This window comes from Hyaena hyaena, unplaced genomic scaffold (genome assembly GCF_003009895.1).
Source record: "Hyaena hyaena isolate Hyena2069 unplaced genomic scaffold, ASM300989v1 scaffold_162, whole genome shotgun sequence".
NCBI lineage: Eukaryota > Metazoa > Chordata > Mammalia > Carnivora > Hyaenidae > Hyaena > Hyaena hyaena.
In genome coordinates, this window is record NW_024080795.1 from 188659 (window position 1) to 214161 (window position 25503).

A 25503-nucleotide genomic window follows, 5' to 3' on the forward strand; every position below is an offset into this window, starting at 1 on the left:
CGTCCATCTCCTCACATATCCTTGAGTTTCTCCTAATTGTTAAGCTCTTGAAAGTTAGCAATTCTACTCAATTGTTGGATTCAGAGTTAGGGACTCCACACGTGGTCAGCAAATGATTGTTCAGTAGTTATTGTGAACAATAGAATGTACTTTTTTTTAAGGGAATGAGGGAGTTGCTGAGACTTTGAGATAAAAAGAGATACATAAATTGATCAAAAACAGAGTTTGCTTTTCTAATCCAGTTGGCAGAAAAATACAGGTAAGCAAACGTTCCATAAATGCTTCAGAAACTCTGTATTAGAAGCAGTACATATTAACATTGAGAAATAAAATGATTAGGCTTGGCAGGCTTAATATGGGACAACCAAATTGAAGAGGCGGGTAAAACTATTTTTGCTAAATTTTGAAACCAATTTCATAACTATTAAATTTCCTTTATTTCTTTGTATGTATGATTATCGCAATACAATGCCATCTTTATCCTAGGGTCATTCAAGTAGTGAGGATTACATGAATTAGTATTTCTAAAGCTCTTAGAATTGGACTTAGCACGGTAACCGCTATGCAGGTGTTTGTTAAGTAAAATAAATAATTTCAGGCCTCACACATGCCGAATGGCTATTGTTAGGGTCTCCATAAATCCTAGAAAGAAAAAAATACATTCTGGTTCTGCTAATTGTTCTTCAGGACTTTTCTTAATATCGTTGAAGCTAACAGTACTTGTAAAATGGAGGTGAGTGCTTGCCACTCGCTATAGGAACTTTCATTATTTTTTTCACTTCCCTTTTGTCTAGTGCAACCAAATGGATGATCTGAAAGAGAAATCAGCCCCTCCAAAGACCAACAAAATCAAGGGACTTAAGAAACGGAGCAGGGATCACAGAGGTCGGAGCAAACAAACTGGGAGAGAAAAACCATGAAAAGCGCAAGTTTCTATTTCCCTTGAATACTGACCCAAACTCCTTCTGAAAGCTGATGCTCCAATGTCTCCAAACTATTGGTTCTTTTCAAAATCAGGCGCCAGGGTCCCCGGGCCAATGCCATAGAGGAAGGCGCCAGGCCCCCTGGAAACGCTCCTCCCCTTTGGAGGAGGTTTGCGGGGCGGGGCTCCCACGCATGCTCCGTGCCCGCGGGCTCATTGGCGCGGCCGCCGGGCGCGTGCGCAAGACCCGATAGGTCCCCGGACGCGGAAGACTTGGCCCCGTGGAGGTTCCCACTTCTGAAGCGTGGGAGGCGGAAGAGGCGGCAGGTTGTAGATTTTTGGTCTTGGCCCCAAGGGATTCCCCCGGGCCATCAGAACCCGAGAGAGGAAGAGGAGGCACCGCGGCGGCGGCTGAGGGGCCGAACCCCCCACCTGTCTTCCAGGCGGGGAGGGGGGGTAGGGAGGGGAGAAGCACCCCTCACCGGGCTGAGGAGCCCCCGGGACCGGGTCCCAGAGCATGGGGGGCTGGACCAGGTCCCCGAGCATGGGGAGCTGGAGCCGTGGAGGCCGCCCGGCCGGGCCCTGCCCGACTGTCAGCTTTACGGTGGTGGTAGCGCTGCCCGGGCAGCTGCGGTGTCTGTAGCCCGGCCCCACTTGAGGTCGTCGGCCGAAAGATAGCAACATGAGATCCGCCGCTGCCTAGTTTCCTCCCCCTCCTCTTCTCCCTCCGTCCGCCTCTTTTTTCCTTCTTCCCCATACTTCATCTTTTCCTTTCCCTCCCTCGCCCTCTTTTTCCTCCACTCTGCCCCTCCTTCTTCCCCTCCGTCCTCCCCCTTTCCCCGATTCTGTCCTCCGTGTACCCTCTTTGCTTTCCTGTTTTTCCATCTATCCCTTTTCCCTTCCTCTTTTCCCTCGATCCCTCTCTTCTCTATCTTCTTCCCTTTATTCAGTCACTCTCCACCACCACCTCCCTCTCACTACCATCTCCCCTTCCTCTCCTCGTCGTCAGCCTCCCTTCCTCCTCCTCATCCTCCTTCCCCCCTCCTCCTCCTTTCCTGCTTTTCTCCGCCCCCGCCCCCGCCCCCAAGCCTCCGCCCCTTAGCCCCCGCCCCCAGCTGCCAGTCCCCAGCAGCTCAGTCCTGCAGTGAGAGCCTTGGGAGTCCATAGTTAAGCACCAGGGACTGAGCACTGCCCGCTGTGCCTGCCTGCGAGTCTCCGACATGGCTCAGGAGAAAATGGAGCTGGACTTTGAGGCTGACACACCTGATGGGGGCGCCCTGAGGAGATCGAGCAGCGCTCCCCTGATCCACGGGCTCAGGTGAGCCGGGTTGGGGACGGTGAAGTAGGGGGTTCAGGGGCTCCTCGAGTCTCTGTAAGCAATCTTCCTTCCTGAAAGTGCGACTTGGAGCTCATGTGGGTTGTCCAAACTTGGGGGGGGCGGGGGGGGGACTTGTTTGCTTGGCAGTGACTAGGGTGCCAAGGTGGGGTTGACAGTTTGACCCCAGACTCTGGGAAGTGTGGGGAAAATGAAGCCCTCTTTACCTGGGGCTCTGTTGGCCCACTGTGAAAGGAACTACAAGAAGCTTCTGGCTCTTCTAACAGGTTGCTTGCACTGCCTAATTTACACCACTGAATGTCAGACAGAAGCCCCTGGAACTAGACTTGCAACTTGATACCTGTCTCTAAGAGCTGCTATTTCTAAGCTCGGTTTAGGAACCCTGGCATTAACAGAGCATTTACTTTAATAAATCACAATTTATCTAATAACTTGTACTCAAGTGGCGTGTTCATGGCACATTAAGCGATTCAGATTTGTCATAATGTTTTCAGATCCTAAAACTGCCTGAAATGCATTCCAGTGAATTAAAAAAGGGGGGGGTGTCCTGTAGCTTAGATCAGTTAAAGAAAACAATGTTTTAGAAAACAATGGAAAGAATCAACCCTTGAATTTAGTGGTAGGGTCTTGTATTGTCATGCGAATAAGTCACCAGAGGGTCTATTTTAAGGTAGAATCTTGTGATAGGGAAGGTTAGGTTGGCAGACCTGAGCCTATTACATTTCACTCTTAGAAGTAGACAATTCATCTTAGTAGAGAGCTAATTTGCGAGACCCTGTAGAAATGGAATTAGTCCAAAAAAAGGGGATGGGAGTAGAATTAGCCCAAATCATTAATCAAGCACAGTGAAGGCAAAGAGATGGGTAATCCTTGTCTGTCAAACTGTGATTACAATATCTGTATTTTGGGGGGGAAATGGATTTACTTATTTTCTTTTACTAAATTTTGAAACTGTGGGGGCGTTGGGGTGGTTCTTTGCTTTCCTAATGCCGTCCTCAGCCCTACAATCATTTTTGATACTATAGGAATACATTAGTCTTCGGGTTCGTCTTTTTAAATCTGGTAAGCAAAAGCAGTTGCTAGGGGTCAGGGCGATCTTGCTGGCCTGCATTTAGACTATTGTAGAAATAACACACTGTTGTTGTTGTTTTATTCGGGGTCGAAGTAACTACTTGGAAGGTAGCATGATGTGACAGAAGAAGGGGTGAGACTAGACCTTCCCACTTTTCTCCCTAATTGTGATCACGAGTGTCAGTTTTCTCATTTAAAACTTAGGAAAGCTGGATTAGGTGATCCCAGCGGTCCCTTGGAGCCTAATTCAGTTCAGTCCTGAAAATCCTTTTTGCCCTCTTATTATGGGCATGGCACTCTGCTAGGCAGTGCAGGGAGATTGTACAGAGATGAACAAAAGACCTCTGCCAAGGAGTTTGAGACACACGCACACTTGTCTTTAATAAAAGGTGAAGTCGGTATCTCCACAAGAATCTCATTTCCCATTGTGCTCTCTGGACTCGAAGGAGGGAATGATTGCGTTAGGGTTGTGGATGGAAGAGAGGCTTCATGGAGGGTACTGCCCTGAAATGGGTGCTCAAGGAGAGGAAGGATTTTGGCCGATGGTGGTGGGTGGGAGGTAGGACCCTGGAGACAGAGGAGGCAACATGAACAAACCCCCAGGTACGTTTATTGAGCTGCACAGCAGGTTCAATGGTAGTACATATTTAGGGCAGTAGTGGGAGACATGCTATCTGGGCTCACACTGTAGAGCAGGGTGCCCCAGCCCTTCTCCCCATCATGGCGCACATAGCAAGCAGTAATGTTTTGGTCCTCCGGGGTAAACAGATGAGGCCACTCATGTCTGGTGGGAACCGGTTGGGGGGTGTGCGCTCTGGCCAGAGGCAGCTGGAAACAACCAGCCTGGAGCCCCGCCCCATACCTCTCCTAGCTGCCCCCCAACCACTGAGGCGGTCAGTATCTGGGCGAACCTGTGAGCCACAGCACGCCAGTACCGAAGCGCAGAAGAAGTGGGTGAGGAGTTTATTCGTTGTAAGGAGTGTGGGACCATCGAAGATCTCACTGTTAACTAGAGAGGCGACATTAATATGGTTAAAGGATATCTTAAACGAGAAGACATTAATAATTTTATTTTTATTTTTCAGTGATCTTTCACAGGTTTTCCAGCCTTACACATTTAGAACTCGGAGGAATAGTACGACGATTATGAGCCGTCATACCCTGGTAAGTATAGAAGTAAGTATTCCGAGTGGTATGGATTGGGGTAAATACTCCCAAATGTAGTTCGTTCCTAAGATGATGGGCTATACACCATTGTTGGCTAAAAGGGAAAAAAAAATTTTACCTCCCTTGCTCATGCTGCGGCCCTTGTCAGATCTGGTTCAGATTTTTTCTTCGCTGTGGGACTTTGTGTTTTTAAAATTATTGGGCGTTTTTTGTCACTGCTTGCATCATGGTTGGGGGGGGGTCAGGATTAACTTCTAAATATAGCTGAGAAAAATGGTCTCTCTTTGTCCCAGGAAGCAAAAATTGTGTCGACATGAGCCAAGTATTTCTGACACTTATCTGTTGGACAATGCTATTTATCCAAAGTGAAATCTCCTTTACAATGCTTGTATTTATATTCTCGGTAGAGTTGCTAATTGTGACCACTCTAAATAGCCAGAGTGGTCAGGGGTCACCCTATTAGTTGGTCGCATTGGGAGAAATTATGATGAGGTTTTTAATATAGTAGCTCTTCACACGCGGAGCCCACTTAGCCAGTAGCTGCAGCGCTCTGGAAGACATCCGAGATGTAAGCAAGCCGGCCTCTGAATGGCTGCGCTAGATTTCCAGTCTGTGCACAAAGGTTCATCAGTTTATTTATAGGAGAGCCTCTCTGACCTCTGAATCATCTAAAATTTATGCACAATTATAATAAGCTTCCGACTCAGTAGAGTACGAGAAGCAGCAAATCAAAAGAGGTACATTTGGGTTTAAGGTATACTAATAGCTGCTAGCCAGGGAGGAGAGGCGAAAACTGAAAAGCAGTTTTATGTATTTAACAATAAATAAATAAGGGCTCAGAGCCTGTTAATAGCCCCCGAGGGTCTCACTGGCACTGAACTGTAAAACATTTGATGTCCTTAAGGATACCCGGGTCACTAACCTCTTCTCAAATTATAGTATCCTCTGTGCCTCTGTGGTATTCTGCATGTTACCAAGCCCTTTCGCACTTTTCATTCTCATAGCAACCCCCTGTGGAGTAGGCAGGGCCAAAGATGTTTCTACCAGCTCACAGAGGCAGCAGCTAAGACTCAGCTGATAGAAAGGACTTGCTCAGAATCACACAATTGGTAAGTGGCAGAGCTGGGATTAGAATAGAGATGTCAGGGCCATTGTGCTTCGTAAAATCTGTTTAAGAAAGGAGAAAAAAAAACCCTACTTTTAAGGAAGATTTCCAGCTGAAGTGGCTAGACATACTTAAAGGGGGAAATGTTAGCTGTCCAGAGGTTTGATTCACCTCACCTTCCCAGAGGATACTGGAAAACAGAACGGCTTCATTTTGCTGTGGAGATGAAAAACGTTTCTGCTTGTTACACAGCTATGCTCCTGATATCAGCAGTATAGCGAAGAAGGGAAAATGAATTCGCCTCTGTACACTTGACTTGGCTCTTTTCTAAGATGTGGAAATTCCTTATCAACTCCTTTTCGGCTCCTCGCTCCCTACTCCCTGATAACTGCGTCTTGCTTTGGCTGCGCCAAAATACCTGTTGCGCTGAAGGGGCCACGTTGGCTCACTGCTCTTTGTCGATCCTTACGTTGTCTTCCCTCCATCCCCTTCTCCCTTTGAGCTTCCTGGTTTGGGAAGCCTTCCGGAGCCCCCTTCGGGTACTTCTGTCATCATGGATTACACCACATGTGTTCAATCACAGTGTCCTCTATAAATTTTAATACCCTTACCTGCGTCTCGGATTAACCTGCAAAAAGCAAGGTGTTGAGTGACACGGAAAGGAGAGCGCGAGGCAAGAAGACCTGCGGGAGTTGTCTGCGCAGGATCTGACAGCCCACGAGGTGTAAATGCCAAGGGGAAGGAGCACTCCGAGGGACTGACCTTCTCTTTCCTAGCGGCCAGGGGAGAAGTGCTGCTTTTATCACAAGTAGGGAAATTTCAAGGAATTGGTCATCTGAAGGGCCGGGAGATCGATTCCCTCTGGGCATGTTGGGTTCCAGGTGCCTGCCGCTTGCTCCGCGCAGTTCCCCAAAGCAATATTCTAATTAAAAAAAAAAAAAAAACCCAAAAACTTGTGAGCTTCCTAGACCTTTTTCACTTTCAGCGGCTGACCCTTCTCTGTGAAGGCAGATGGCCATCTTGCAGAGATGCCCGCTTTCTTCTTAAAATGTCTTTACCTTCACATGCGACATTTTCTCCTAATGATTCCTAGATTTCCCGAGTCTCTTGTCACTTTGCTCGTTCTGTTGTCCCTTCTCTAGTCCCCTCCTCCCTGGCCTTTTGGCTCCTACCTTCTTCTGACGCACACATCCGGTATCTGGAACACAAACTTGTCTTTTTCCCTAAGTCTCTCTTTGTTTTCCCTTCACCCCTCCGAGCTTCTGTAAAGCTTAATCTATACCCAACGCCACCACAGTATTAAAAAACTGTTCTTGCAAAAATCACCAGTGCCTACCTGATGGCCAGCGGCAGGGGCCTCTTTTCTTCTCCCACTTGAGCTCTTCGCTTTACTTAACGCCATTAACCAAGCACCTCCTTGAAGTGCTTGGCTTTTTTTTTTTTTTTTTTTCCTTTCCTTCTCTCAGCCGGTACGTTCTTCTTGTTCCTGGTACAAGACAATAGCGTACCTCCTCCTTGTCCTCCTTTGGAGTCTTCCTTCCCGTTCAAAGTTGACAGGTTATATGTCATGTAGATGCAGCATCTAAATTTCTGACTTTCTCTGTGGTCAGCGGTTTACAATCTTTACTTCGGCTTTCCTGATGATTTTGCTGCCCCTGGGGTTTCTTTTGTTCGCTTGACACGTCCATGTTCTCTTCCACCGTATCCTGTTAGTGTTTCCTGCCTTAGCGACTTGCCTAGTGGCCTACTGTTTTTCAAATGGCCTTATTAAGAGTTTACCGGTAAACATGTATTAGCTTTATAAGTGGGGGAAGAAAACACTTTTTAAAAGGATTTTATTCGTGAAGTTTTGCTATTTCCAGAGCCTAGGAGAGGAAAAAGGAAGAGAAGAGGGTGGGTACCGAAGAGATATTCTTTGAGGTCAAATCGTATTTCAGTGTCTAAAAACTGTCACCTGGACTCGCTTTTGCCTAAAAAACTTAGAACAGTTGACCATCATTTTATACTGCTCACTACATTAGGGGTTTTAGAAGTTTTAATAGAATAGGGCCTCTCAACAGGATTGTTGTCTTATTTACAGCATTACAAATTTGTTTGCATTTCATTAGGGAGTAAAGAGCAGTTGTTTATATTATGGCTCTTAAAACCCCAGAAGGTGTGTTGAGATGAAGTCTACCTTTCATTCTGTGATCAGATTGTGATTATTTTGAAGGAACCTAATTTGGCCCCCAGATCATTTTTTGCTTTGTATTGTCAAAAAATGATGCTCTAAGGGAAAGGAACGGTTATTTGAAAAATACACATTGCCCTCCACATTGATTTTCTTAACTAGTAAGGTTTGCAGTATATATTCTACCCCCATGGTATATGGAGTGATAGTGACCAAGTTTTAGGATTGATTTAGCACACACGAGCAAACCCTCCCTATTTGCAGATTTAAAGTGTTTTCGATAAACACTAATCACAAACAAAATCTCACACTGGGGTTCTTTGCCTGTCTTCCTCCATGGGTGCATTGGTGTTAAAAATGACTAAAATGTTTTTCTTTCCCTTCTTACCTAGTTCCTTATTTTCGATAAGTGGGGCAATGGATATTTCCAAGGCCTGGAATCTTTTTTTACATAAATGCACACAGCTCTGCATTCATTTGGGAAAAGTGTTAAAGTCGTTGCCTGTCTAGTGCCAGATGGTGCTTTGAGGTTGGACACCTGGTGTACTTTCCAAAGACTCAATGTCCTGCCTCTGGCACCTTAATCTTCAGTGATCTAAAGAGCTAGGTCTCTGAGAAAAATATGAACTCTTATCTGGGAGGAGGTTGGACACCGGTACTGACAGCCGACGGCCACTTTGTGATTCAGAAAGTAGTAAGTGTTTACTCTTCCTTTCCAGTTGCTGTCCTCACCTAATCGCGCTCCTAGTAGCAGACTGCATCAGATCAAAAGGGTAAATTTTACTTACTACCTCAGAGCTACGGGTGTCTGAATTTTCCATGTGGATTTTGTTCTCGTTCTGAAGATGTAGATGTTTCAAGTGAGTCCGTCTGCCACCCTGGGTAGCCATAGACAGAGGCAGATTCTGAGTGTGCATGCAGGTGAAACACAGAGTGGCCTGGGTGACAGTCTCAGCACGTGCTGCTGTACTGTGATTATGTCAAAGAAGGTAGAAAAGTCTTTGTGTATTTATTTTTTGGTAGAAAAGTCTTTTAAATTGTGCTTTGAAGTAGAGAACTGTGTGGATGTGGATAAACACTGTGTTTTCAGCACGTGCTTGTCTTTGTAGGAGGAAGGCATGGATATGATGAACAGAGAAACTGCACATGAGAGGTTAGTGCTTCCCGAGAACAGGGCCGAGCCTAATGTATGCCTTATTCCTGAGCACTGACGGCCTCTCGTTTTTATTTGTTTTAGGGAAGTGCAGACAGCAATGCAGATAAGCCAGTCGTGGGATGAGAGTCTGAGCCTGGTAACGTTCTCACATGTTTGCTTGTTTTCGATTTTCTGGAAACCTTTCTGTTGTTCCTTGGGCTCATTCCTTTTTCTCATCCACTTCCGTCTCCCCCATTTCCAAATTCGTGTTCCGTTTTTGATCTCTGCTTTTCCACCAGCATGTTAGACTCTGACTGTTTAGAGTCTGTACATTTCTATTCTAAAAGTGTAGGCGCATTTGAGTAGTAAAGAAGCACTGTGATGGGCTGAGTTGTGAATTACAAGGAAATGACACTTTATGTTTACAGAGTGATAGCGATTTCGAGAAGCCGGAGAAACTCTATTCTCCTAAAAGAATTGACTTCACTCCAGTTTCTCCGGCGCCATCACCCACCAGAGGATTTGGAAAGGTAGGCTCACTGGCGAGGTGTTCACTCTCTTTCATGCGCTGAGCTGATTACTCTAAAACACACACACACACACACACACACACACCACCTCATTTTTAAAGAATCCAATGACTGGAAGGAAAATTCACAAAAGTTTCTGATAGTAACTTGAAAAAAAAATGCTATGTCACTACAGGTGCCTATTGTCGCACGTCTGTTTCTGTGTATGTAAAATATACACACATAGCCAATTAAGCAGTTCTAAGGAGGTCGTTTCTATTGTTTTGAGAACCTTTTGAAAACTGGAGCAGCAGAACTATTTTAATACTAAATATGCTTTTTTTCTAGCAATGTTTTTCACCATCCTTACAAATGTTTGTGAGCAGCAGTGGGCTGCCACCAAGCCCCGTGCCTAGTCCCAGACGCTTCTCCAGGTAAGTCATCCTACGTTTCAAAAACGTGGTTGAAATGCTCCGCGGTCAGTTTGTCTCTCCTGATGAACTTTCTTCCCAACATTTTCTTGCGAAAATGTTCAAGCAGCAACATTGGACACAGTGAACATCCGTATACCTACCACCTGTATATTACCAGTAACATCTTACCAGAGATGCGTTATTTTGAGCCTTAGTGCCAGAGAACAAATGCGCACACAATAATACATCCTTTGTAAGGATAAGGAAAAAAGTTTAAGATTGTACACCAGTCAGATCCAAAGAGCTTTGTAATAAGGTTTATCTGTTTTTATTTTTATTTCATTTAAAAACAATTTTTTTAATGTTTATTTATTTTTGAGAGAGAGACAGAGTGTGAGCTGGGAAGGGTCAGAGAGAGAGAGGCACAGAATCCAGAGCAGGCTCCAGGTTCTGAGCTGTCAGCACAGAGCCTGACGCGGGGCTCGAACCCATGAACTGTGAGATCATGACCTGAGCTGAAGTCGGACGCCCAGCCGACTGAGCCACCCAGGTGGCCTGGTTTATTTGTTTTTAAAAAACTGTTTATCTGTTTTTAAAAACTGCTGTGGATATTTTGTCTTACAGAATTATTTTTTAAGTTTTTATTTTATTTTAATGTTTTTTATTTATTTCTGAGAGAGAGAGATAGCATGAGCAGGGGAGGGTCAGAGAGAGAGGGAGACACAGAATCTGAAACAGGCTCCAGGCTCTGAGCTGGCAGTCAGCACAGAGCCCAACGGCCAGGCTCGAACCCACGAACCGTGAGATCATGGCCTGAGCTGAAGTTGGACGCTTAACCAACTGAGCCACCAGGCGCCCCTAGTTTTTTGTTTGTTTGTTTGTTTTTTAATGTAAGTAATCTCTACCCCCAGCATGAGGCTTGAACTCATGACTCTGAGATCAAGACTTGCATGCTCTTCCAACTGAGCCAGCCAGGTGCCCCTAGACGATTTTTGAAAATAGCTTAAAATGCCATTTTTTTTCAGATTGCCATATTCCAGGTCAGATCATATATTGGCAGTTCAGTTACTCAACTTACAACACAGGCATTTTCCATTTGTTTTCTATATGACTGTCAATTTTACTGATTTATTTGATGGGCTCTAACATTGATCTTGCATCTTAGAAGTTCTTCACATCATCCTGTTTGTTTACTCTTTGAAGCAGGAGGAGTCAGAGCCCAGTCAAATGCATTAGGCCCAGTGTTCTCGGTCCTCTTAAAAGAAAAGGTAAGTGTCCCACTTCTGCTATTAAACCTGGTTGAGCTTGAATGACAAATTAGAATTCCTGTCTGAAATTAGCTCAAGGCACAACTCTTTTTTTTCTGAAGATATAGGAAATGTTCTTCCTAGCATATGCTTTACTGACTAAAGTTTATAAATTAGTTATTTAACACTACCTATATTTTTTACACCTCACAACTGAATCTTATTCATATATTCATTTTACCAATATATATTCCAAAAAATTTTGCCTCTCAGTGATCTGAATAGAAAACAGATGCAAGTTAACATGTTGCAGAAATACGTGCTTATGTCGGAGCGAATAGGTTTGTAAACATGCTGTATACTCATGCATACCGTGCATACCAAATTATGCCTCACAGAGAGAGATTGCCTCAGAGTCGAGTCTATGGAGTTTTTGATAGGATGGGGATGCTCTTAATTACCTTATTTTGAACCACGGAGTACTAAATGAAAATCCTCTCACTCAGTGCTGGTTTTAGATGCCTGTGAGGGCCCCCGGCGGAGTCTATTTAAAAAAAAAAAAAAAAAAAAAAAAAAAAAAAAAAAAAAAAAAATATTAATGCACATTTAGTCCTTATTCCTGGGCCTATATCCATGTGATTACAAGTGTTGAGGTCATTTTAAATGAGAGTTTTAGCAATCATTTTGAAAAAGCAATGTACTAAGAGGTTTCTTTGTGCAGATCACCTTTGGGGTCAGGAAACCAGTCACTCTCCTAATATTAGGTAAACTTTCAGCTTTAGGGGAAACTTTGCAGTGATAGCACCATGCACAGATTCCAAAAGTATGATATTTCAGATAACTTAGAATTAAAGATGGTGTGCTCTGGAAAATCGGTTTTCATATGGTCGCAATGTTTGTAGTCAGCGAATACATTTTTTATAAACTAGTAGTCTTAATGCTGCAGGGAATTGTTTACGATCATAAGAACTTTCTCAGGAAGTTATTACGTGACACTAACACCTGGAAATAAAAGCCATTATTAGTATTGTAATTCATTTTAAATATCTTGCAAGAAATTACTGGAATTAGTATGGTTGTTCAGTTTGAGAGCTATTCCAAAATATACCAGCAGATGGAGGGATTCTTTGCTGAAAAGGGCTAAAGTCTTTTGCTAACAAGGTGTTGAAAGTCCAGCAGTAGCTTTTAAAAGCTCCACATTAAAGCATGGAAAAAGCAAATAAAGATAGAACCTTTCCTGAGTTTCATCAATTTTCGGGATAGTTCCAGAAGAAAGATAATATGAATTCATTGATAATATGAAAAAGAAATGAATGTTGCATTTATTCCTGCTTGATCTTTCTCCATCGCAAGAATCTCCTACAGCTGTAAGTTCAGTTACTAATTCTCTCCTGGAGTAGATTTAGGCCCAGGAATTGCATTTTGCTTAATCTTCCATTTTAAAGCTCAGATAAGGAGCCTCCAGACTAAGGTATTTGTGTGTTTTATATCATAGCTTATTTGGAAAAGGCCTTTTTCTTCTGTCCAACTGAGGCATTTTAGTTTCTGCACTCCTGGTGGCAAAATGTTGTTATACCAGTGGATGCACAGTTTTTCTGCTACCTTATAGATGTTCTGAGAAAATCTATAACATTGGGATAGCTGGTACAACACCAATTTTGTGAATTGGCTAATACTTGCTTTTGATTACAGATGTCAGCTGGGCATTCAGAGTTATTTTTTTTAAATCTTCATTTTACTAGTCTAAAGCAACCTTTGAGTTGATTAGACTACATACGTTTTAATGCATTTGGCTTCGACTCAGCAAACGTGCCACTATTAATATAAACTCAGTAGTCTTTCCTAATTCTCTAGGATAAATCATTATTCACTGCGAGCTTCAGCTATTTGGGGACTCTATTTCTGCCGTGGTATGCCTTGATTCATTTTGCTGACTACGGTCAGCGTCCTCCTCTTTTATTAAACAACACGACTCTGCCCGTAGCATGCTAAACAAGAAGGGCTTTTTTTTTTTTTTTTTTTTTAAAGGGCTGCTTACTTTTTGGTTAAGGGTCTGTGGAAGCCTACTTCTTCCACCTTAAAGCACATGGAAAAATAGCTTTGAAGTAACGGCTTGTAGAAGTGTTCTGAGCTTTGGTTATATAGAGATCATCCCATTTTAGCACCATGCCTGTATCTGTAAAATTGTTTTACAGTAGCACCTTCCCTCTCTGTTTTAGGTGAAATGGAGACAGAAAGCCAGCCCAAGAGGCTCTTCCAAGGCACTACCAATATGCTGTCCCCGGAGGCCACACAGCTGTCTGATCTCAGTTCATGGTAAAAAATGAAATAAAATCAAAAGGATGTTAGGGTATGATCTATTTAAAAAGAGCCACATCAAAAGTATATTGGGATCATTTGATATAATATTCAACTTTTTATTCATGCTCTGTAGAAGGGAAATCTCCATGGAGGTACAGATAATGGGGGGGGGGGACCCAGATCATTTGAAAGTCGTTGAGTACTTTGCTGGAAATGTGTGTTTCTTTCTGGCACCTTCACCTTCATCCCTAGCTCCTGTCAGGTCAGGCTCTCTCAGTAGGTGCTAATGGTGTGGGAGGTGACAACGGCTGGCTGGCATGACAAAGCATTCCCGGGGCACTGTGGATAGTGCGCCTTGATCCTAGCTCTTCTACCTGCATTTTGTAGTATCTCCTTTTAGCCGAGCAGAGAACACCAGCGTCCTCTTAAGCTTGGCATTTTCTAAATAGCATTTCTGGTTGTTATAAAATCTTTTGGAAATTTAGGGGTATTCTGGCCTAATCCTAACTAAGGTTTTTGTTTTTATACCGACACTTCCTGACTCCTGGGGTCTGCTCACATAATTTTTTTTTTTTTTTTTTTTTTTTTTTTAGTCTTACTCATCCAAGGTATCTAGCTTAAGGCCCTTCAGTGTTTTTGTGCAAAAGTCAACTTCTTTTCATCTCCCTGAAGTTGAGTACTTGGATGCTGATGTACGTAGTGGAAGGAAGGAGAAGGGGTAGTGGCAGTGGCCAGGTGATATGTTAAAATCTTGTGATATGCATTTGTAATCCACTCCCTGAGCACCGGTATTTCTAGACACAGTTGTGATTAGACTTTTTGTTGGGTACCTTTGGTCTCCTGAGTTTTATAGCTGAGGGTCTTTTTTAAGAGCCCAACAGTGCATTCACTTTAAAAATAGAAGGATGGAAATATTTAATTAAAAAAGGGAGGGGAGGGTGCATGGGTGGCTCAGTCAGTGAAGCGTCTGACTCGATTTTAGCCCAGGTCATGATCTCACGGTTCATGAGTTCGAGCCTCACATCAGGCTCTGTGCTGACAGCAGGGAGCCTGCTTGGGATTTTCTTTTTCTGCCCCTCACCCACTTGTGTGCGCATTTTCTCTCCCTCTCTCTTTCTCAAAAATAAAATAAATAAACATTTATTTAAAAAAATAGAAGGGTGGTGCCCTTTAAACGGAAGAATTGTTTAAGCTACTTCTAAGGTAGAAGAATTAGTGATTCTTTCCAAATCAGATATTTGTTGTTTTGTGTAAGATAACCTGTACTTTTAGTTGACCAAGAAGTCACAGATTATTCTAGTTTATTAGACTCGTTGATCAGTGCTGTTCTAACATTGGAACAGATGTCTTTTAGATTGTTCTAGCTATTTTTGGCCCCACTGTCTCGCTTCTCTCTCGTATGTATCTGTCCTTGATGGCTCAGTGTGCTAATTTTGGTGTAGAGCGCCTTTCCAGGTATGTAGATGATTGCAAAGAGAAAACTTCTAAAGCTTATCAACATGACTAGTGGCTGAAACTCTATACTTAGTGGAAACTGCCTATCACTTTTATGGTAAAGTGTGTTTTAATATAGGCACATGACATTATAAATAGCTTTGCTTACCCAGTTACTAACCAGGCAACCAAGTTAGAGAAAAGATATAAAAGCATTTTGCCAAGCTGAAAACATACAGGGTGCGTGAAGTGGAGGTTGTTTAATATTTTCATAGACTGTACAGGGTGCCATAAAACAGATTCACATGAATAAATAAGAAAGGAAAGAGAAGGTATTTACCTGGGGTCCCCACCCCTCATTCAGACATTTATTCCTGTGAGCGGCAAAATCTAAGTTGTCAACGATGGTGGCTGCGGTGAGGGTCCTATTTCTGTCGCCACTATGTCCATTCTCCTTCGACCTGCGCCTAGCTATGAGAGCCCTGGGGACATTAACGTTGGTGATCAAAGGCACTTTTGATCCGTAAAGACAAAAAGTGTTGCCTCACGCTGGAAAGATTTGTTTTATTCACTTGAGGCCATAGAGCAGTAACAAGCCAACATGTGGCTCAAGTAGTATGTTAAAAAGAAATTTATTACTCAAAATTCACAAAACTAAGTGTGAAAGATATTTACGTAGTTAAACTTTAAAAGGTGTTTTTAGTATGTCTGCAGCGTCTGGACTTCCAAGAATATTAAAGCTGAAAATGGCACTGACTTTTGGGACCCCTTGTTTACCAGTATTGCTGACATTTATGCCTGCAGTGAAGAGACTTTAAGCATGAGTTAGTCATGATCTGTAAAAATTAGATCCTGCCTTTGCAGAAACTGTTTTTCCTATGTCTGTAATGCTGTTTCATCGATCAGACATCTGTATTCTTAGAAACGGGGACAGAGACAGAGACTGTGTTCTGCTTTCTGTTGCCAAGGGTAACAATCTACGTGATCACTGAGGAAACCATTTTTATACATTTTAGGGAGCAGAAAAGGTACCACCAGATCATGAGGAGACGTTATCTTATCATTTAAATTGTAATTTGTTCTCTGCCCCACCCTATAAAGAACAGATGGGTTTTAAAGCTTTAAGTTAAAACTTTATTATTTTTTAAAAATGTAATTGTCAAATTGGCTAACATACATTGTATACAGTGTGCTGCTCTTGGTTTTGGGGTAGATTATCTTGATTCATCGCTTACATCCAACACCCAGTGCTCATCCCAACAGGTGCCCTCCTCCATGTAAATTAAACTTTATGTGTTAGATAACAGTCTTTAAAATCTGATGTCTGACGTGTAAATTAAGTGTGAAGTTTGAGTATGGACCCCTTTGGGGTTTGTGTCCAGTGTGTTAACTGCCACGCAAAGGAATAGGAGGCTTGTTCTTTGTATCATATTTCTTACTAGATGAAAATTCTGAAATCTTTGCCAACCAAATGTGGGGAGCATTGTCAACCACAAGGCAGGAATTCTGTCGTTCTGCATGTAGTCCTTCTGAAGATCAAGAATTTGATCATAGTTTGGAAGTACACCTTTCCATCTGCTTTGATTCTTTTTGTGTGCCGGAAACTCTGTTCTGCTCCTCTTTCTTTTGGGAACAAGATTATCTGTGGCATGTTATATAAAATAAAAGAGTTTGGAGGGCCACCAGTCATATAGTGAAGATTAAGTGGAGTCTGTTTCTTGTACAGAAAAGGACAAGTTCTCCCATGAAATTTTTCCCCGCTGCATCAGTGTTACTGTGATTGCTAATTTAGCCTTTAGAGTTTTATTTTGACATTTCTCATTAGATTTCACTTAGTAATTTTAACATGATTTTTAAGGGTATATGTGTTGTGGCAAGAAAGTTTAATCACGAATAGGTAATATGTGCTAAGAATAAGACTTCATGGTGATTTATTTTATAATAGGCCTGTATTCATATACCTTGAACATGTTTATGTGAGCAGCTTAGACATCTGTGCTGACACTTTAAAGCTCCTATCCTCAAGGTGACCGTGGAAATGATAACACTTAAATGTATGATTTTAAAAACTTAGAAGTTATGCAGAAAGATACTGCTGGGTCTTCCTCAGGTAAGATAGTAGAGACCAGAGAATGTACCCCATGGACCAGTTTAACCCACACCGAGGGGTAGGGGATGCCCTGAAGTCGTAGCTTATATCAGGATCGGTGCTGGGGTTGGTAGAGCTGTGGCTAATTTCTAGTGCATCTACCTGCCTGCCCAATCTCATCCGACAGAACCCAGTTTATTGACTGCACAAGGCACCAAGTGGCTTACCCACATGGGTAATAGCATGAGACACATTGGACATCCTGATTTTGTTGTTACTTTATTTTTAATGGTTCTCTTTCACCCTTAATTTTTTAGGCAAAGGGCACTACCGTAATAGTCATGAGTATTTTTGTGTGGTTTAGATATGTACACTCAGTGGCTGGAATAAATTGGAATTCGTTGACTCTTTTTTTTTTTTAGTGTTTATTTTTGAGAGACACAACACAAGCAAGGGAGGGGCAGAGAGAGAGGGAGACACAGAATCTGAAGCAGGCTCTGGGCTCTGAGCTGTCAGCACAGAGCCCAATGCGAGGCTCGAACCCACAAACTGTGGGATCACGACCTGAGCTGAAGTTGGATGCTCAACCGACTGAGCCACGCAGGCGCCCCATCGTTCACTTTTGATGTTTGTATTCCTATGCTGAGTTTGAACCATCTAGGTCCTTTGCTTTCTTTGCATTGTCTGGCTGTCACCATTAGTCTAAGGCTCATTAACACCTCCGTCAGAGCTGAAGCTAGGCAGGGAAAAAGATAAACTCAAATTAGACCATACTTTGTTGCTTTTAGAAAGCCTGGTAGAAGGTTTAATAGTGAACACTATGAAAGTCACTTTTGTTCAGCGATCTGTGAATTAAAAAAATCACGTAAGTCTTGGTTTACATGGATTTACTGTGGGTAGTTTGTGACCTCTAGTCCCTGCCTCCACGACCACGTGTAGTAGTGCCAGATTTATTAGATAGAACAGATTTTAGTTTTGTGAGAATATCTGGAGTAAATTCTACTGGAGACTAGATGTAAGTATGCTGTTGTACTATAAATGAGCAAAGGTTTAGGTATGTTCATATTTAAGAATAAAGAAGAAATTTCTGAAAAGGCATAAACGAAATGAAAACTTCAAATTTGTATTCTTTTTCTCCTGGTAACTTCTTGGTAACTTCCCTGTTAGCTTATTTCTCGTAAGGTAATCAACGGTGTTAGGTGAGAGCTCGCTCTGCATGAGTCATGTTCTGTGTTTTTGAATGAATGCAGGATTCACCTAAGCAAGCAGGTCTTATTACGAATGGAATCTTTTAACCCAGGGCTCACCATAAGTCTGGTGGCTGGAATAAGAAAGTCTTTATTTATATTCAGATTATCTGCTTGGTGGCCAAATTTTAATCTAAGCCTGTTTTTTTCCCTGCCAAGTAGCACAGAGCGTGTCCTTCGGCTGCCTGGCCAATATGTGCTTTAGGAAAGTAAATTCATTTTAATATTAGTCTAGGCAAAATGCTGCAGGAGGAAAAATCACATATGTTCCAGAGGCAAATATAAAGGTCTTTTGATTTTCCAATGTCTTAGATTATCTGTATAACTTTCTTTCAGTACTCTGAATAATTCATATTTTAGACCTATTTTACCATTGGGTTGAAAAAATATCAGAGCCAGCTCAATTTTCTGAACTTCTTACTTAAAAGTGGTATTATTAATGATGCATTTCACAGCAGTGAGCATAGACTGGGACTACTGTGGACTATACTGTTTCCATTTGTATTTTTACTTTTCCGAAGCTTATTTGTATTATGTCTCCACCTAACAGCAATCCACAGGCAGGAGAAAGAAGTGACATTTTGAAGAAAAATAGCAGGTGGGGGAGGTATAGGGCCCAGAAACTTCCAAATGTACCATGGGTTGCTTAACACTGGAACTACATTAACTTGGAAATTCATAAAAATGATATTAAATATCTTTTTAAACATATTTTTAGTGTTTGTTTATTTTTGAGAAAGAGAGCGAGAGACAGTGTGAGCAGGCGAGGGGCAGAGAGGGAGGGAGACAGAGAATCCGAAGCAGGCTCCAGGCTCTGAGCTGTCAGCACAGAGCCCGACGTGGGGCTCGAACTCGCGAACTGCGAGGTCATGACCTGAGCCGTAGTCGATCGCATAACCGACTGAGCCACCCAGGTGCCCCAATATTAAGTACTTTTAATATTGAGCCTCAGGGCACATTAGACCAGGGTGGGCTTTTGTAAAGGAGCCAGTACACAGACTTCATTTAGAATCCCTATTTCCTGGGGCGCCTGGGTGGCTTAGTCGGTTAAGCGTCTGACTTTCGCTTAGGTCATGATCTCGCGGTTTGTGGGTTCGAGCCCCGCGTCGGGCTCTGTGCTGACTGCCAGCTCAGAGCCTGGAGCCTGTTTCAGTCTGTGACTCCCTCTCTCTCTGACCCTCCCCTGCTCACGCTGTCTCTCCCTCTCTCTCTCCTAGAAATAAATAAAACATTAAAAAAAAAAAAAGAATCCCTATTTCCTGATCATTATTCCTTCTCCAATTCTATGCTTGCTTCCCTTTTCAAAATTTAAAAAGTGTGTCTGTGTAAATCCTAAAACTGCCTGACTACCTCTACAGCTTTGTCTCTCATTGTGTTCTTACTCTCTGTACTTAACAGCCACACTAGCCTGCTTTTGGCTCCTAAAACTCCCCTTGCTTACTCCCAAACCATACCTGGTTAACACCTACTCATCTTCTGGATGACAGCTCAAGTATCACATTTGGGGAACGTGTTTCTCCCTGTTCCTCCGAATTAGATCAGGTTACCCATGTTATGTACTTGCAGAGCCCTTTGTATCTGGCTTATATTGCTTTGATCACAAATTATATATATATATATATATATATATATATATATATATATTAGCATGGTTATTTAAATGTTTCCTGTACTGTAAGTTCAGACCATGTCTGTCTTAGACACCACTATATTTATAATATCTAGCATACTTCCTGCACTTGGTAGGTACTCAATAAATATTAAGATAAATGAATGTGAGTGAATTCAGGCCAGATCTAGAGCATAGAACTTCTGTGTTGGATCAGTGAGAATCAGAGCCAGAAAGGCAGCCTGGTGCACAGCCGTGAAGGCTCTTACTTGTGAATACTGAAGTACGAAGCCAGGTTTGTGAAGCAGGCCAGATAGATGATTGGCAGCCATGAGCGCCTGGGCTGGGTGGGTAGGCATCCCTGGGCTGGATTGTAGAGGCTCCGATGCATCAGGAGTTTTAGTGGAAGGAGAGGAGCAGAAGCTAGTTGTCAGAATCAGAGGGGTAAACGGAGGGTGAGGGTATTGGGTCCGTGGCTATAGAGCATTCCTTTTAGCCTGACCGGATAGTAACTGAAGGAGGCTTGTAGAGATAGCAGGGACACTTTTGGGTTTTGAAAGCAAGAGAAGAGGAAACTGTGTAAGACATTGACAAAACGAGAAGAGAAAAGACAAAAAAAATGGAGGGGGGAAGTGAGGGGGGAAACGTGTTTGAGTTGAAGGCATCTTGGGAATGGGGAAGTGGTCACATCTAGAGTAGTGAACACCCGTTGGGCTGGAGTAGCGGGACTGTGAAGCAGTGTACTTAATAGAATACTTCAGACAGTCCAGGGTACCTCAGCGAGTAACCACAGCTCTTACTCTAAAGCTGATGGGAAGGGAAGAAGATAAATCTAGGGATAGCAATCTCTTGAGCTAAAGGTAAGGGAGCTCCCTCACAAAAATCATGACCTGTCCAGGGGAATGCCGACCGTATGTTGGACATTCGGGCGCGTCCAAGAGAGCACTGAAGTGGTCTAGAACCTTGAATGTCTGTCTTCGGATTTCTTTGACTTTGTTTTTGCAGGTATCTGAACATAGTACATTACGCAGTTCATTGCTGTTGCTTTTATGCTTTTTATTATTTACAAATGCTCTTACTGATTCGTGAGTTCTTGAAACTATGTCGTTGCATGTTATGTTTACCTTTACCCTGATAGATGCATCTGCTTATAATTCTTTTTGCTTTGTCCTCAGTTCAGATGTTTTGGATGGCAGTAGTAGCAGCAGTGGCTTGTCCTCAGACTCGCTGGCTAAAGGCAGTACAACCGCAGCGCCTCCAGTAGCATGCACCAATTCATGCTCTTCGTTCATCTTGATGGATGATCTCTCACCCAAGTGACTTACCCATTTCTGATTCAGTGTTTTAACTGCCGTTTCCTACACAAAACATTCAGTGAGGAACGCAGAGAACTTTGATCCATAATGAGGATTAAAGTGTGACAGACTTAAACCATTTCGATGCTGTTCTTTTTTGGCATCTCTCTCCTCTAAAGTTCAATTTTATGAGTGTAGTGACCTGACTCCTGTCTCTTTGCTGATCTCATTTTGGATCTAGTGACTAAATCTCAAATATTCATTTTTGATTGCTTAGAGTATATATATATATATATATATATATATTTTTTTTTTTTCCCTCCGTGCCTCAGAGAGCACCTATTTTAGAGTCTATACGTTTAATAAAGGAAAGCACTGATGTGTATTTTCAACACTGGTTCTTTTTCCCAGCAGTGACATGACACCTAAAGTTGATCAGAAATTCTCTTGCTTGAGAGATTTTTTTTTGTTGTTCTCTGTTGACCACATAGTTTCAAATCTCTTTATTTCACAATAATAGATGGATTGCTTTCAGTTCTATTAAATTTTTATTTTTCTGCATCGGCTTACAGTACATTATTTTGTTGCCCTTTCCTGTTTGAGCTGCTTACTTGCCATTTCTCACCGAGGGGAAGAAACACGTAGTTGCTTTCATTACTATCTGTGTCGCTTTGCTGGTGGAGTGCAGGGCGTAAGGTTTGATTTTAGTGCCGAGAATGTAAATGGACTGACGGGGATGCCTGGATTAGCCACCAGAGGTTCTCATGCCTTAGCTGCCGCCGTTGATGTGTGTCTCGCCCAAGTCTGTTGCCCGAAGGAATATATAAAATATTGTTAATGTTTCTAGGTGGTGTTATCAAGGAGAAGAAATCCCTGCCTTGACCAGATGTGTGGAGCATCTACAAATGAATGAATAATGTTATGTACACGCAAAGCACTGTGTAGAAAAGCGTACATGGAGCTTGACCGCTTGTTTCGGGGGATATCGTGAGGCCTGGGGGTTTTGGGGTGCAGTGTTGTGCTGTAAAGGTGTGTGTCATACGGTAGGCTAGAAAAGGGGGCTTTCTGTGTCTGACCGCCACATACTGGTTTGATTGCTGCTGTTTTCTGATTCCTTTTTTGTCGTTGGATTTGTTTCTTTGTCGTGTGGTGAGTGTTGCTGCCCGCTGTGTTTTGGTTCTCGTGTCTGCCACCAGAGTCCAAATCCAGTTCTTGTTTCCGCTGCCCTCTAGTAAGGGCAGCTTCCTACCTACGAGGAAGCTTTTAGGAGCTGAAAGAGTCCATGTTACTGCGCATTCTGCTTTTACGAAGCTGTTGAGCTGTAAACAGTGTACATGATAGTAGGTCTGAGGTACCATAAGTTATTTAATTTTTAAAAGAGGAGAATCCTGATAGAGCTATTAAAAAAAAAAAAAAAACAACCTGAGTGTAATCTATCATTGTGTTAATCTGTCGTTGTGTTTTTATTTATTATTTAAAACTGTGTTAAAATGTCTGTTGTGATAGATTTCTTTTAATGTTCAGACATCGTGGTTGGATCGTCTGTGCTTAATATGCAAATCTGCCCGCTAGGATCATAATGTTCCACTTTTTAAATGAATGTAGAAATGGAAACTACTGCCTTTGTGTCCTTTGAAGGCAAAGATTCTTGACTTCTAAAGACTCATGCCGCGCTTTGAGGGTACTCACAGAGGAGTAATACTGTATGCCTTGAAGGGAAGTGTATCCTCTTTGAATTATAGGAGAGCATCACTAGCTTGCAGTAAGTCATTCTATTACAATATCAGATGTGGTGTTTCCTTTAAACTGTACTAACCACCATGATGGCCATTAATGGCTTTATTTCTCATACTGCTTTCACCTGTGCGAAGTCCATAATCTTTCAATCCTCACGTAAATGTACATATTATGAAGGTTGTTCCCTAGTGTGCCATGTGAAAGAGTAATTACCTCGACGGTATTCAGTGTGCTTATTCCACTCATGAAAGAACCACGTTGGGATGTTTCTGCCTATCCAATACCGAGAGGTGGTTTTCTCTTACAGGGTATCTATCCACCTTCCCTCTACAGTCTTCTTTGCCTTAAAGGGATACTTTTGGCCATGGATCTGGGGTTCTAATTTAGGACTCTTAAGAAACAACCTTTGGAATGTGATGATCTTTAAATTTCTTTCTGAAATCCAGTGGTGGGTTAGAATTGGGACAGGAACGTGAAGTTGTTCCAATATTATGGGAACTAGGAGACCAGATGGTTCACTTTCTTCTTTAAACCAAGGTTCGTTTTTATTGTTTAAATTGACTAGAAAGTTAAGTTTATGCAGGGATTGTTTTGGAATAAATAAAAGAGAGAAATGCTGACCTTCAGACGAGCTTTGTTGACAGTACCCCTTTATTTTTATATGAAGTCTAATATTTGAAAAGTGGTCATTGTTATAAAGTAAAATTCTCTCTTCCTATTCTAATATCTCCTGTTTCAGGCTTCTATTTGAAAACAAGTCCAAGAGATGATATAAGAAAATCCTATAGATGCTCTTTTTGCTTGACTAACTTATATAATCCCTGTGTTTCATGATAACCGCTTTTGGAATAAATTATAGAAAATTTTGTGAAATGCTGACCTTGTGTATATCTTAGAATGCAAATTTAATAAAGTGTGTACACATGCATAAAATTCTGTAAAAATTTGTAAAGTCTCTTTTATTCTTATTAATAATTCATTTCTGCCTCCGTATCCCAGGATTGCATTCCCCGTGTCTCATTGCAGTCAGGTTTGAGATAAAATGATATCGGGAACACAGAAGAATAACTGTATTGACGTTGCGGTTGTTTCTCAAAACAGAAAGGAAACCTCTCCGTGTAATCTGTCACACTTTCACGAGCATTTTGTAGAATGGGACAATTTAGACAGTTTTTGCCAAGGGCACACATATTTCTTGTTTATGTACAACTCAGGTTATGAACACCCCATTTTCTTTTCAGTATCTTAAAATCATGAACTGTTCTATTTCCTGTATATCCTTCACCCAGGTTCCCTATTTAACATTTAACCGTGTTTGCTTTATCATTTTCTCTCTCTCCCCCTCTCTCTTGTATATGTGAATACTTCATACTTAAGAATTCACATATTTTTTCTAAACCATCTAAAAAGTTACAGAAATGATAGCCCCTTACCCTTATGTGCTCCAGTGTACATTTCCCAAAGACTAGGACCTTCTGTGTAACCATATTACAACTATCAAAATCAGGAAATTGCCTTTGATACAAAACTACCATTTAATCTGTAGACTCAATTCAAAGGTTGCCTGGGGTCCCAATAATGTCGTTTTAGCAAAAAGGAAAAAAAATCTTCTGACCCAGGATTCAATCCAGGATTGTGTGTTACACTTCATTGTTAATGTGTCTTTGATCTCCCCCAATCTAAAGTCCCCAGTCTTTTTGTGGTTTTCATAGTTTTGAAAAGGACTGGCCAATTTTGAAAAATGTCCCTCAACTTAGGTTTGACTGTTTCCTAGGTATTAAATTCAGGTTACACATTTTTGGCAGAAACACCGCAGAATTGACACTGCATTGTCAGTCTGTTGTTGCAGGAGGCACATGATGTAGTTGTCCTTTTACTGGTGACGGGAACCTGGATCTTGTGGTTCAGGGGGTACCTGCCAGATTTCTTTTGTACGGTTAATGGTTTCCCTTTGAAATAACGAAATGTTTTGTGTGGAGATCTTTGAGAGCGTATAAATAACCTGTTGCCTCAAGCGTTCACTCGTTTTAGTATCTTTCATGCCAGATGGCGTTATGATGGCCAACCAATGGTGACTCTCATTCTGTCATTCTTTCTATGTTGATTGGTTGGCATCATACCGCAAAAAAGACATTTCCCTTCACCCTTTATTTGCATCAGTGTGGGACTCATGGACTCCTATTTGCTTCCGTGGGGTTTAAATCATTTTCATTATTTTGATATTCACATCTCCGATCTGGACAGTGGAGAGAGCCCCTCCAAGCTGGCTCCTGTGTCCTTTTGGCCAACCTCAGGTTTTTGGATCGGTGTTTCACTATCTGGCTTACGATGTCCCAGATGCATGCTTTCCCTGCCCCCAGCCTTGGGATCAGACATTTCTCTAAGGAGGCCCGATTCCTTTAATATTTCAAAGCCAAGGTGTAGGCACTAGGTATAATCATTGCTACTAGGGCATCATGGTCTAAAGGCCTTGGCACAGAGAAAATATATGTAAATGTGTGTGTGCATGCGCATATACATATCTGTCTTAAAAATCATGAGTTCAAACTGGTACCTCCGATTCCAGTTAAACACCACAGGGTTCGTTCCAGTGTCCACCCTATCGTACATTTGTAACTCCGTTCTCCGATGGACGACCCTGGCTCCTTTTATCCTCAATATGATTGTTCGTTTCCCCTGTATGTAACCAATTTCTGACCCTGCCACCCTGGCTGCC

The 25503-nt window shown here is 42.2% G+C and overlaps 2 protein-coding genes and 1 non-coding gene across 10 annotated transcripts in view; all 3 read left to right on the forward strand.

Annotated features, from left to right (window-relative positions):
* Positions 1–1977: 1977 nt before the first annotated feature.
* On the forward strand, positions 1978–23731 carry PABIR2 (PABIR family member 2). 8 transcript variants are annotated; one of them, XM_039239861.1, is made up of 10 exons: positions 1978–2240; positions 4415–4505; positions 8491–8544; positions 8881–8924; positions 9009–9063; positions 9335–9436; positions 9764–9849; positions 11032–11096; positions 13295–13391; positions 20931–23731. In XM_039239861.1, exons 1-10 carry the CDS (start codon positions 2143–2145, stop codon positions 21073–21075), a joined length of 837 nt encoding a protein of 278 aa, XP_039095792.1. In that variant the 5' UTR covers positions 1978–2142; the 3' UTR covers positions 21076–23731. The 8 variants fall into 8 exon arrangements, with proteins under 8 accessions (XP_039095792.1, XP_039095796.1, XP_039095793.1 ...); XM_039239865.1 differs by having other exon boundaries at positions 21898–23731; XM_039239862.1 differs by having other exon boundaries at positions 11035–11096.
* Positions 13334–25503, forward strand: part of PLAC1 (placenta enriched 1) — a 196480-nt gene continuing 184310 nt past the window's right edge. Inside the window, exon 1 of the mRNA XM_039239874.1 lies at positions 13334–13391. The gene's annotated coding sequence lies outside the window, so the exon portion shown is untranslated. The remainder of the gene's footprint in view (positions 13392–25503) is intronic.
* On the forward strand, positions 16401–16538 carry LOC120236858. The gene has a single exon (XR_005529784.1). It is a non-coding gene; the product is annotated as a small nucleolar RNA U109 (small nucleolar RNA).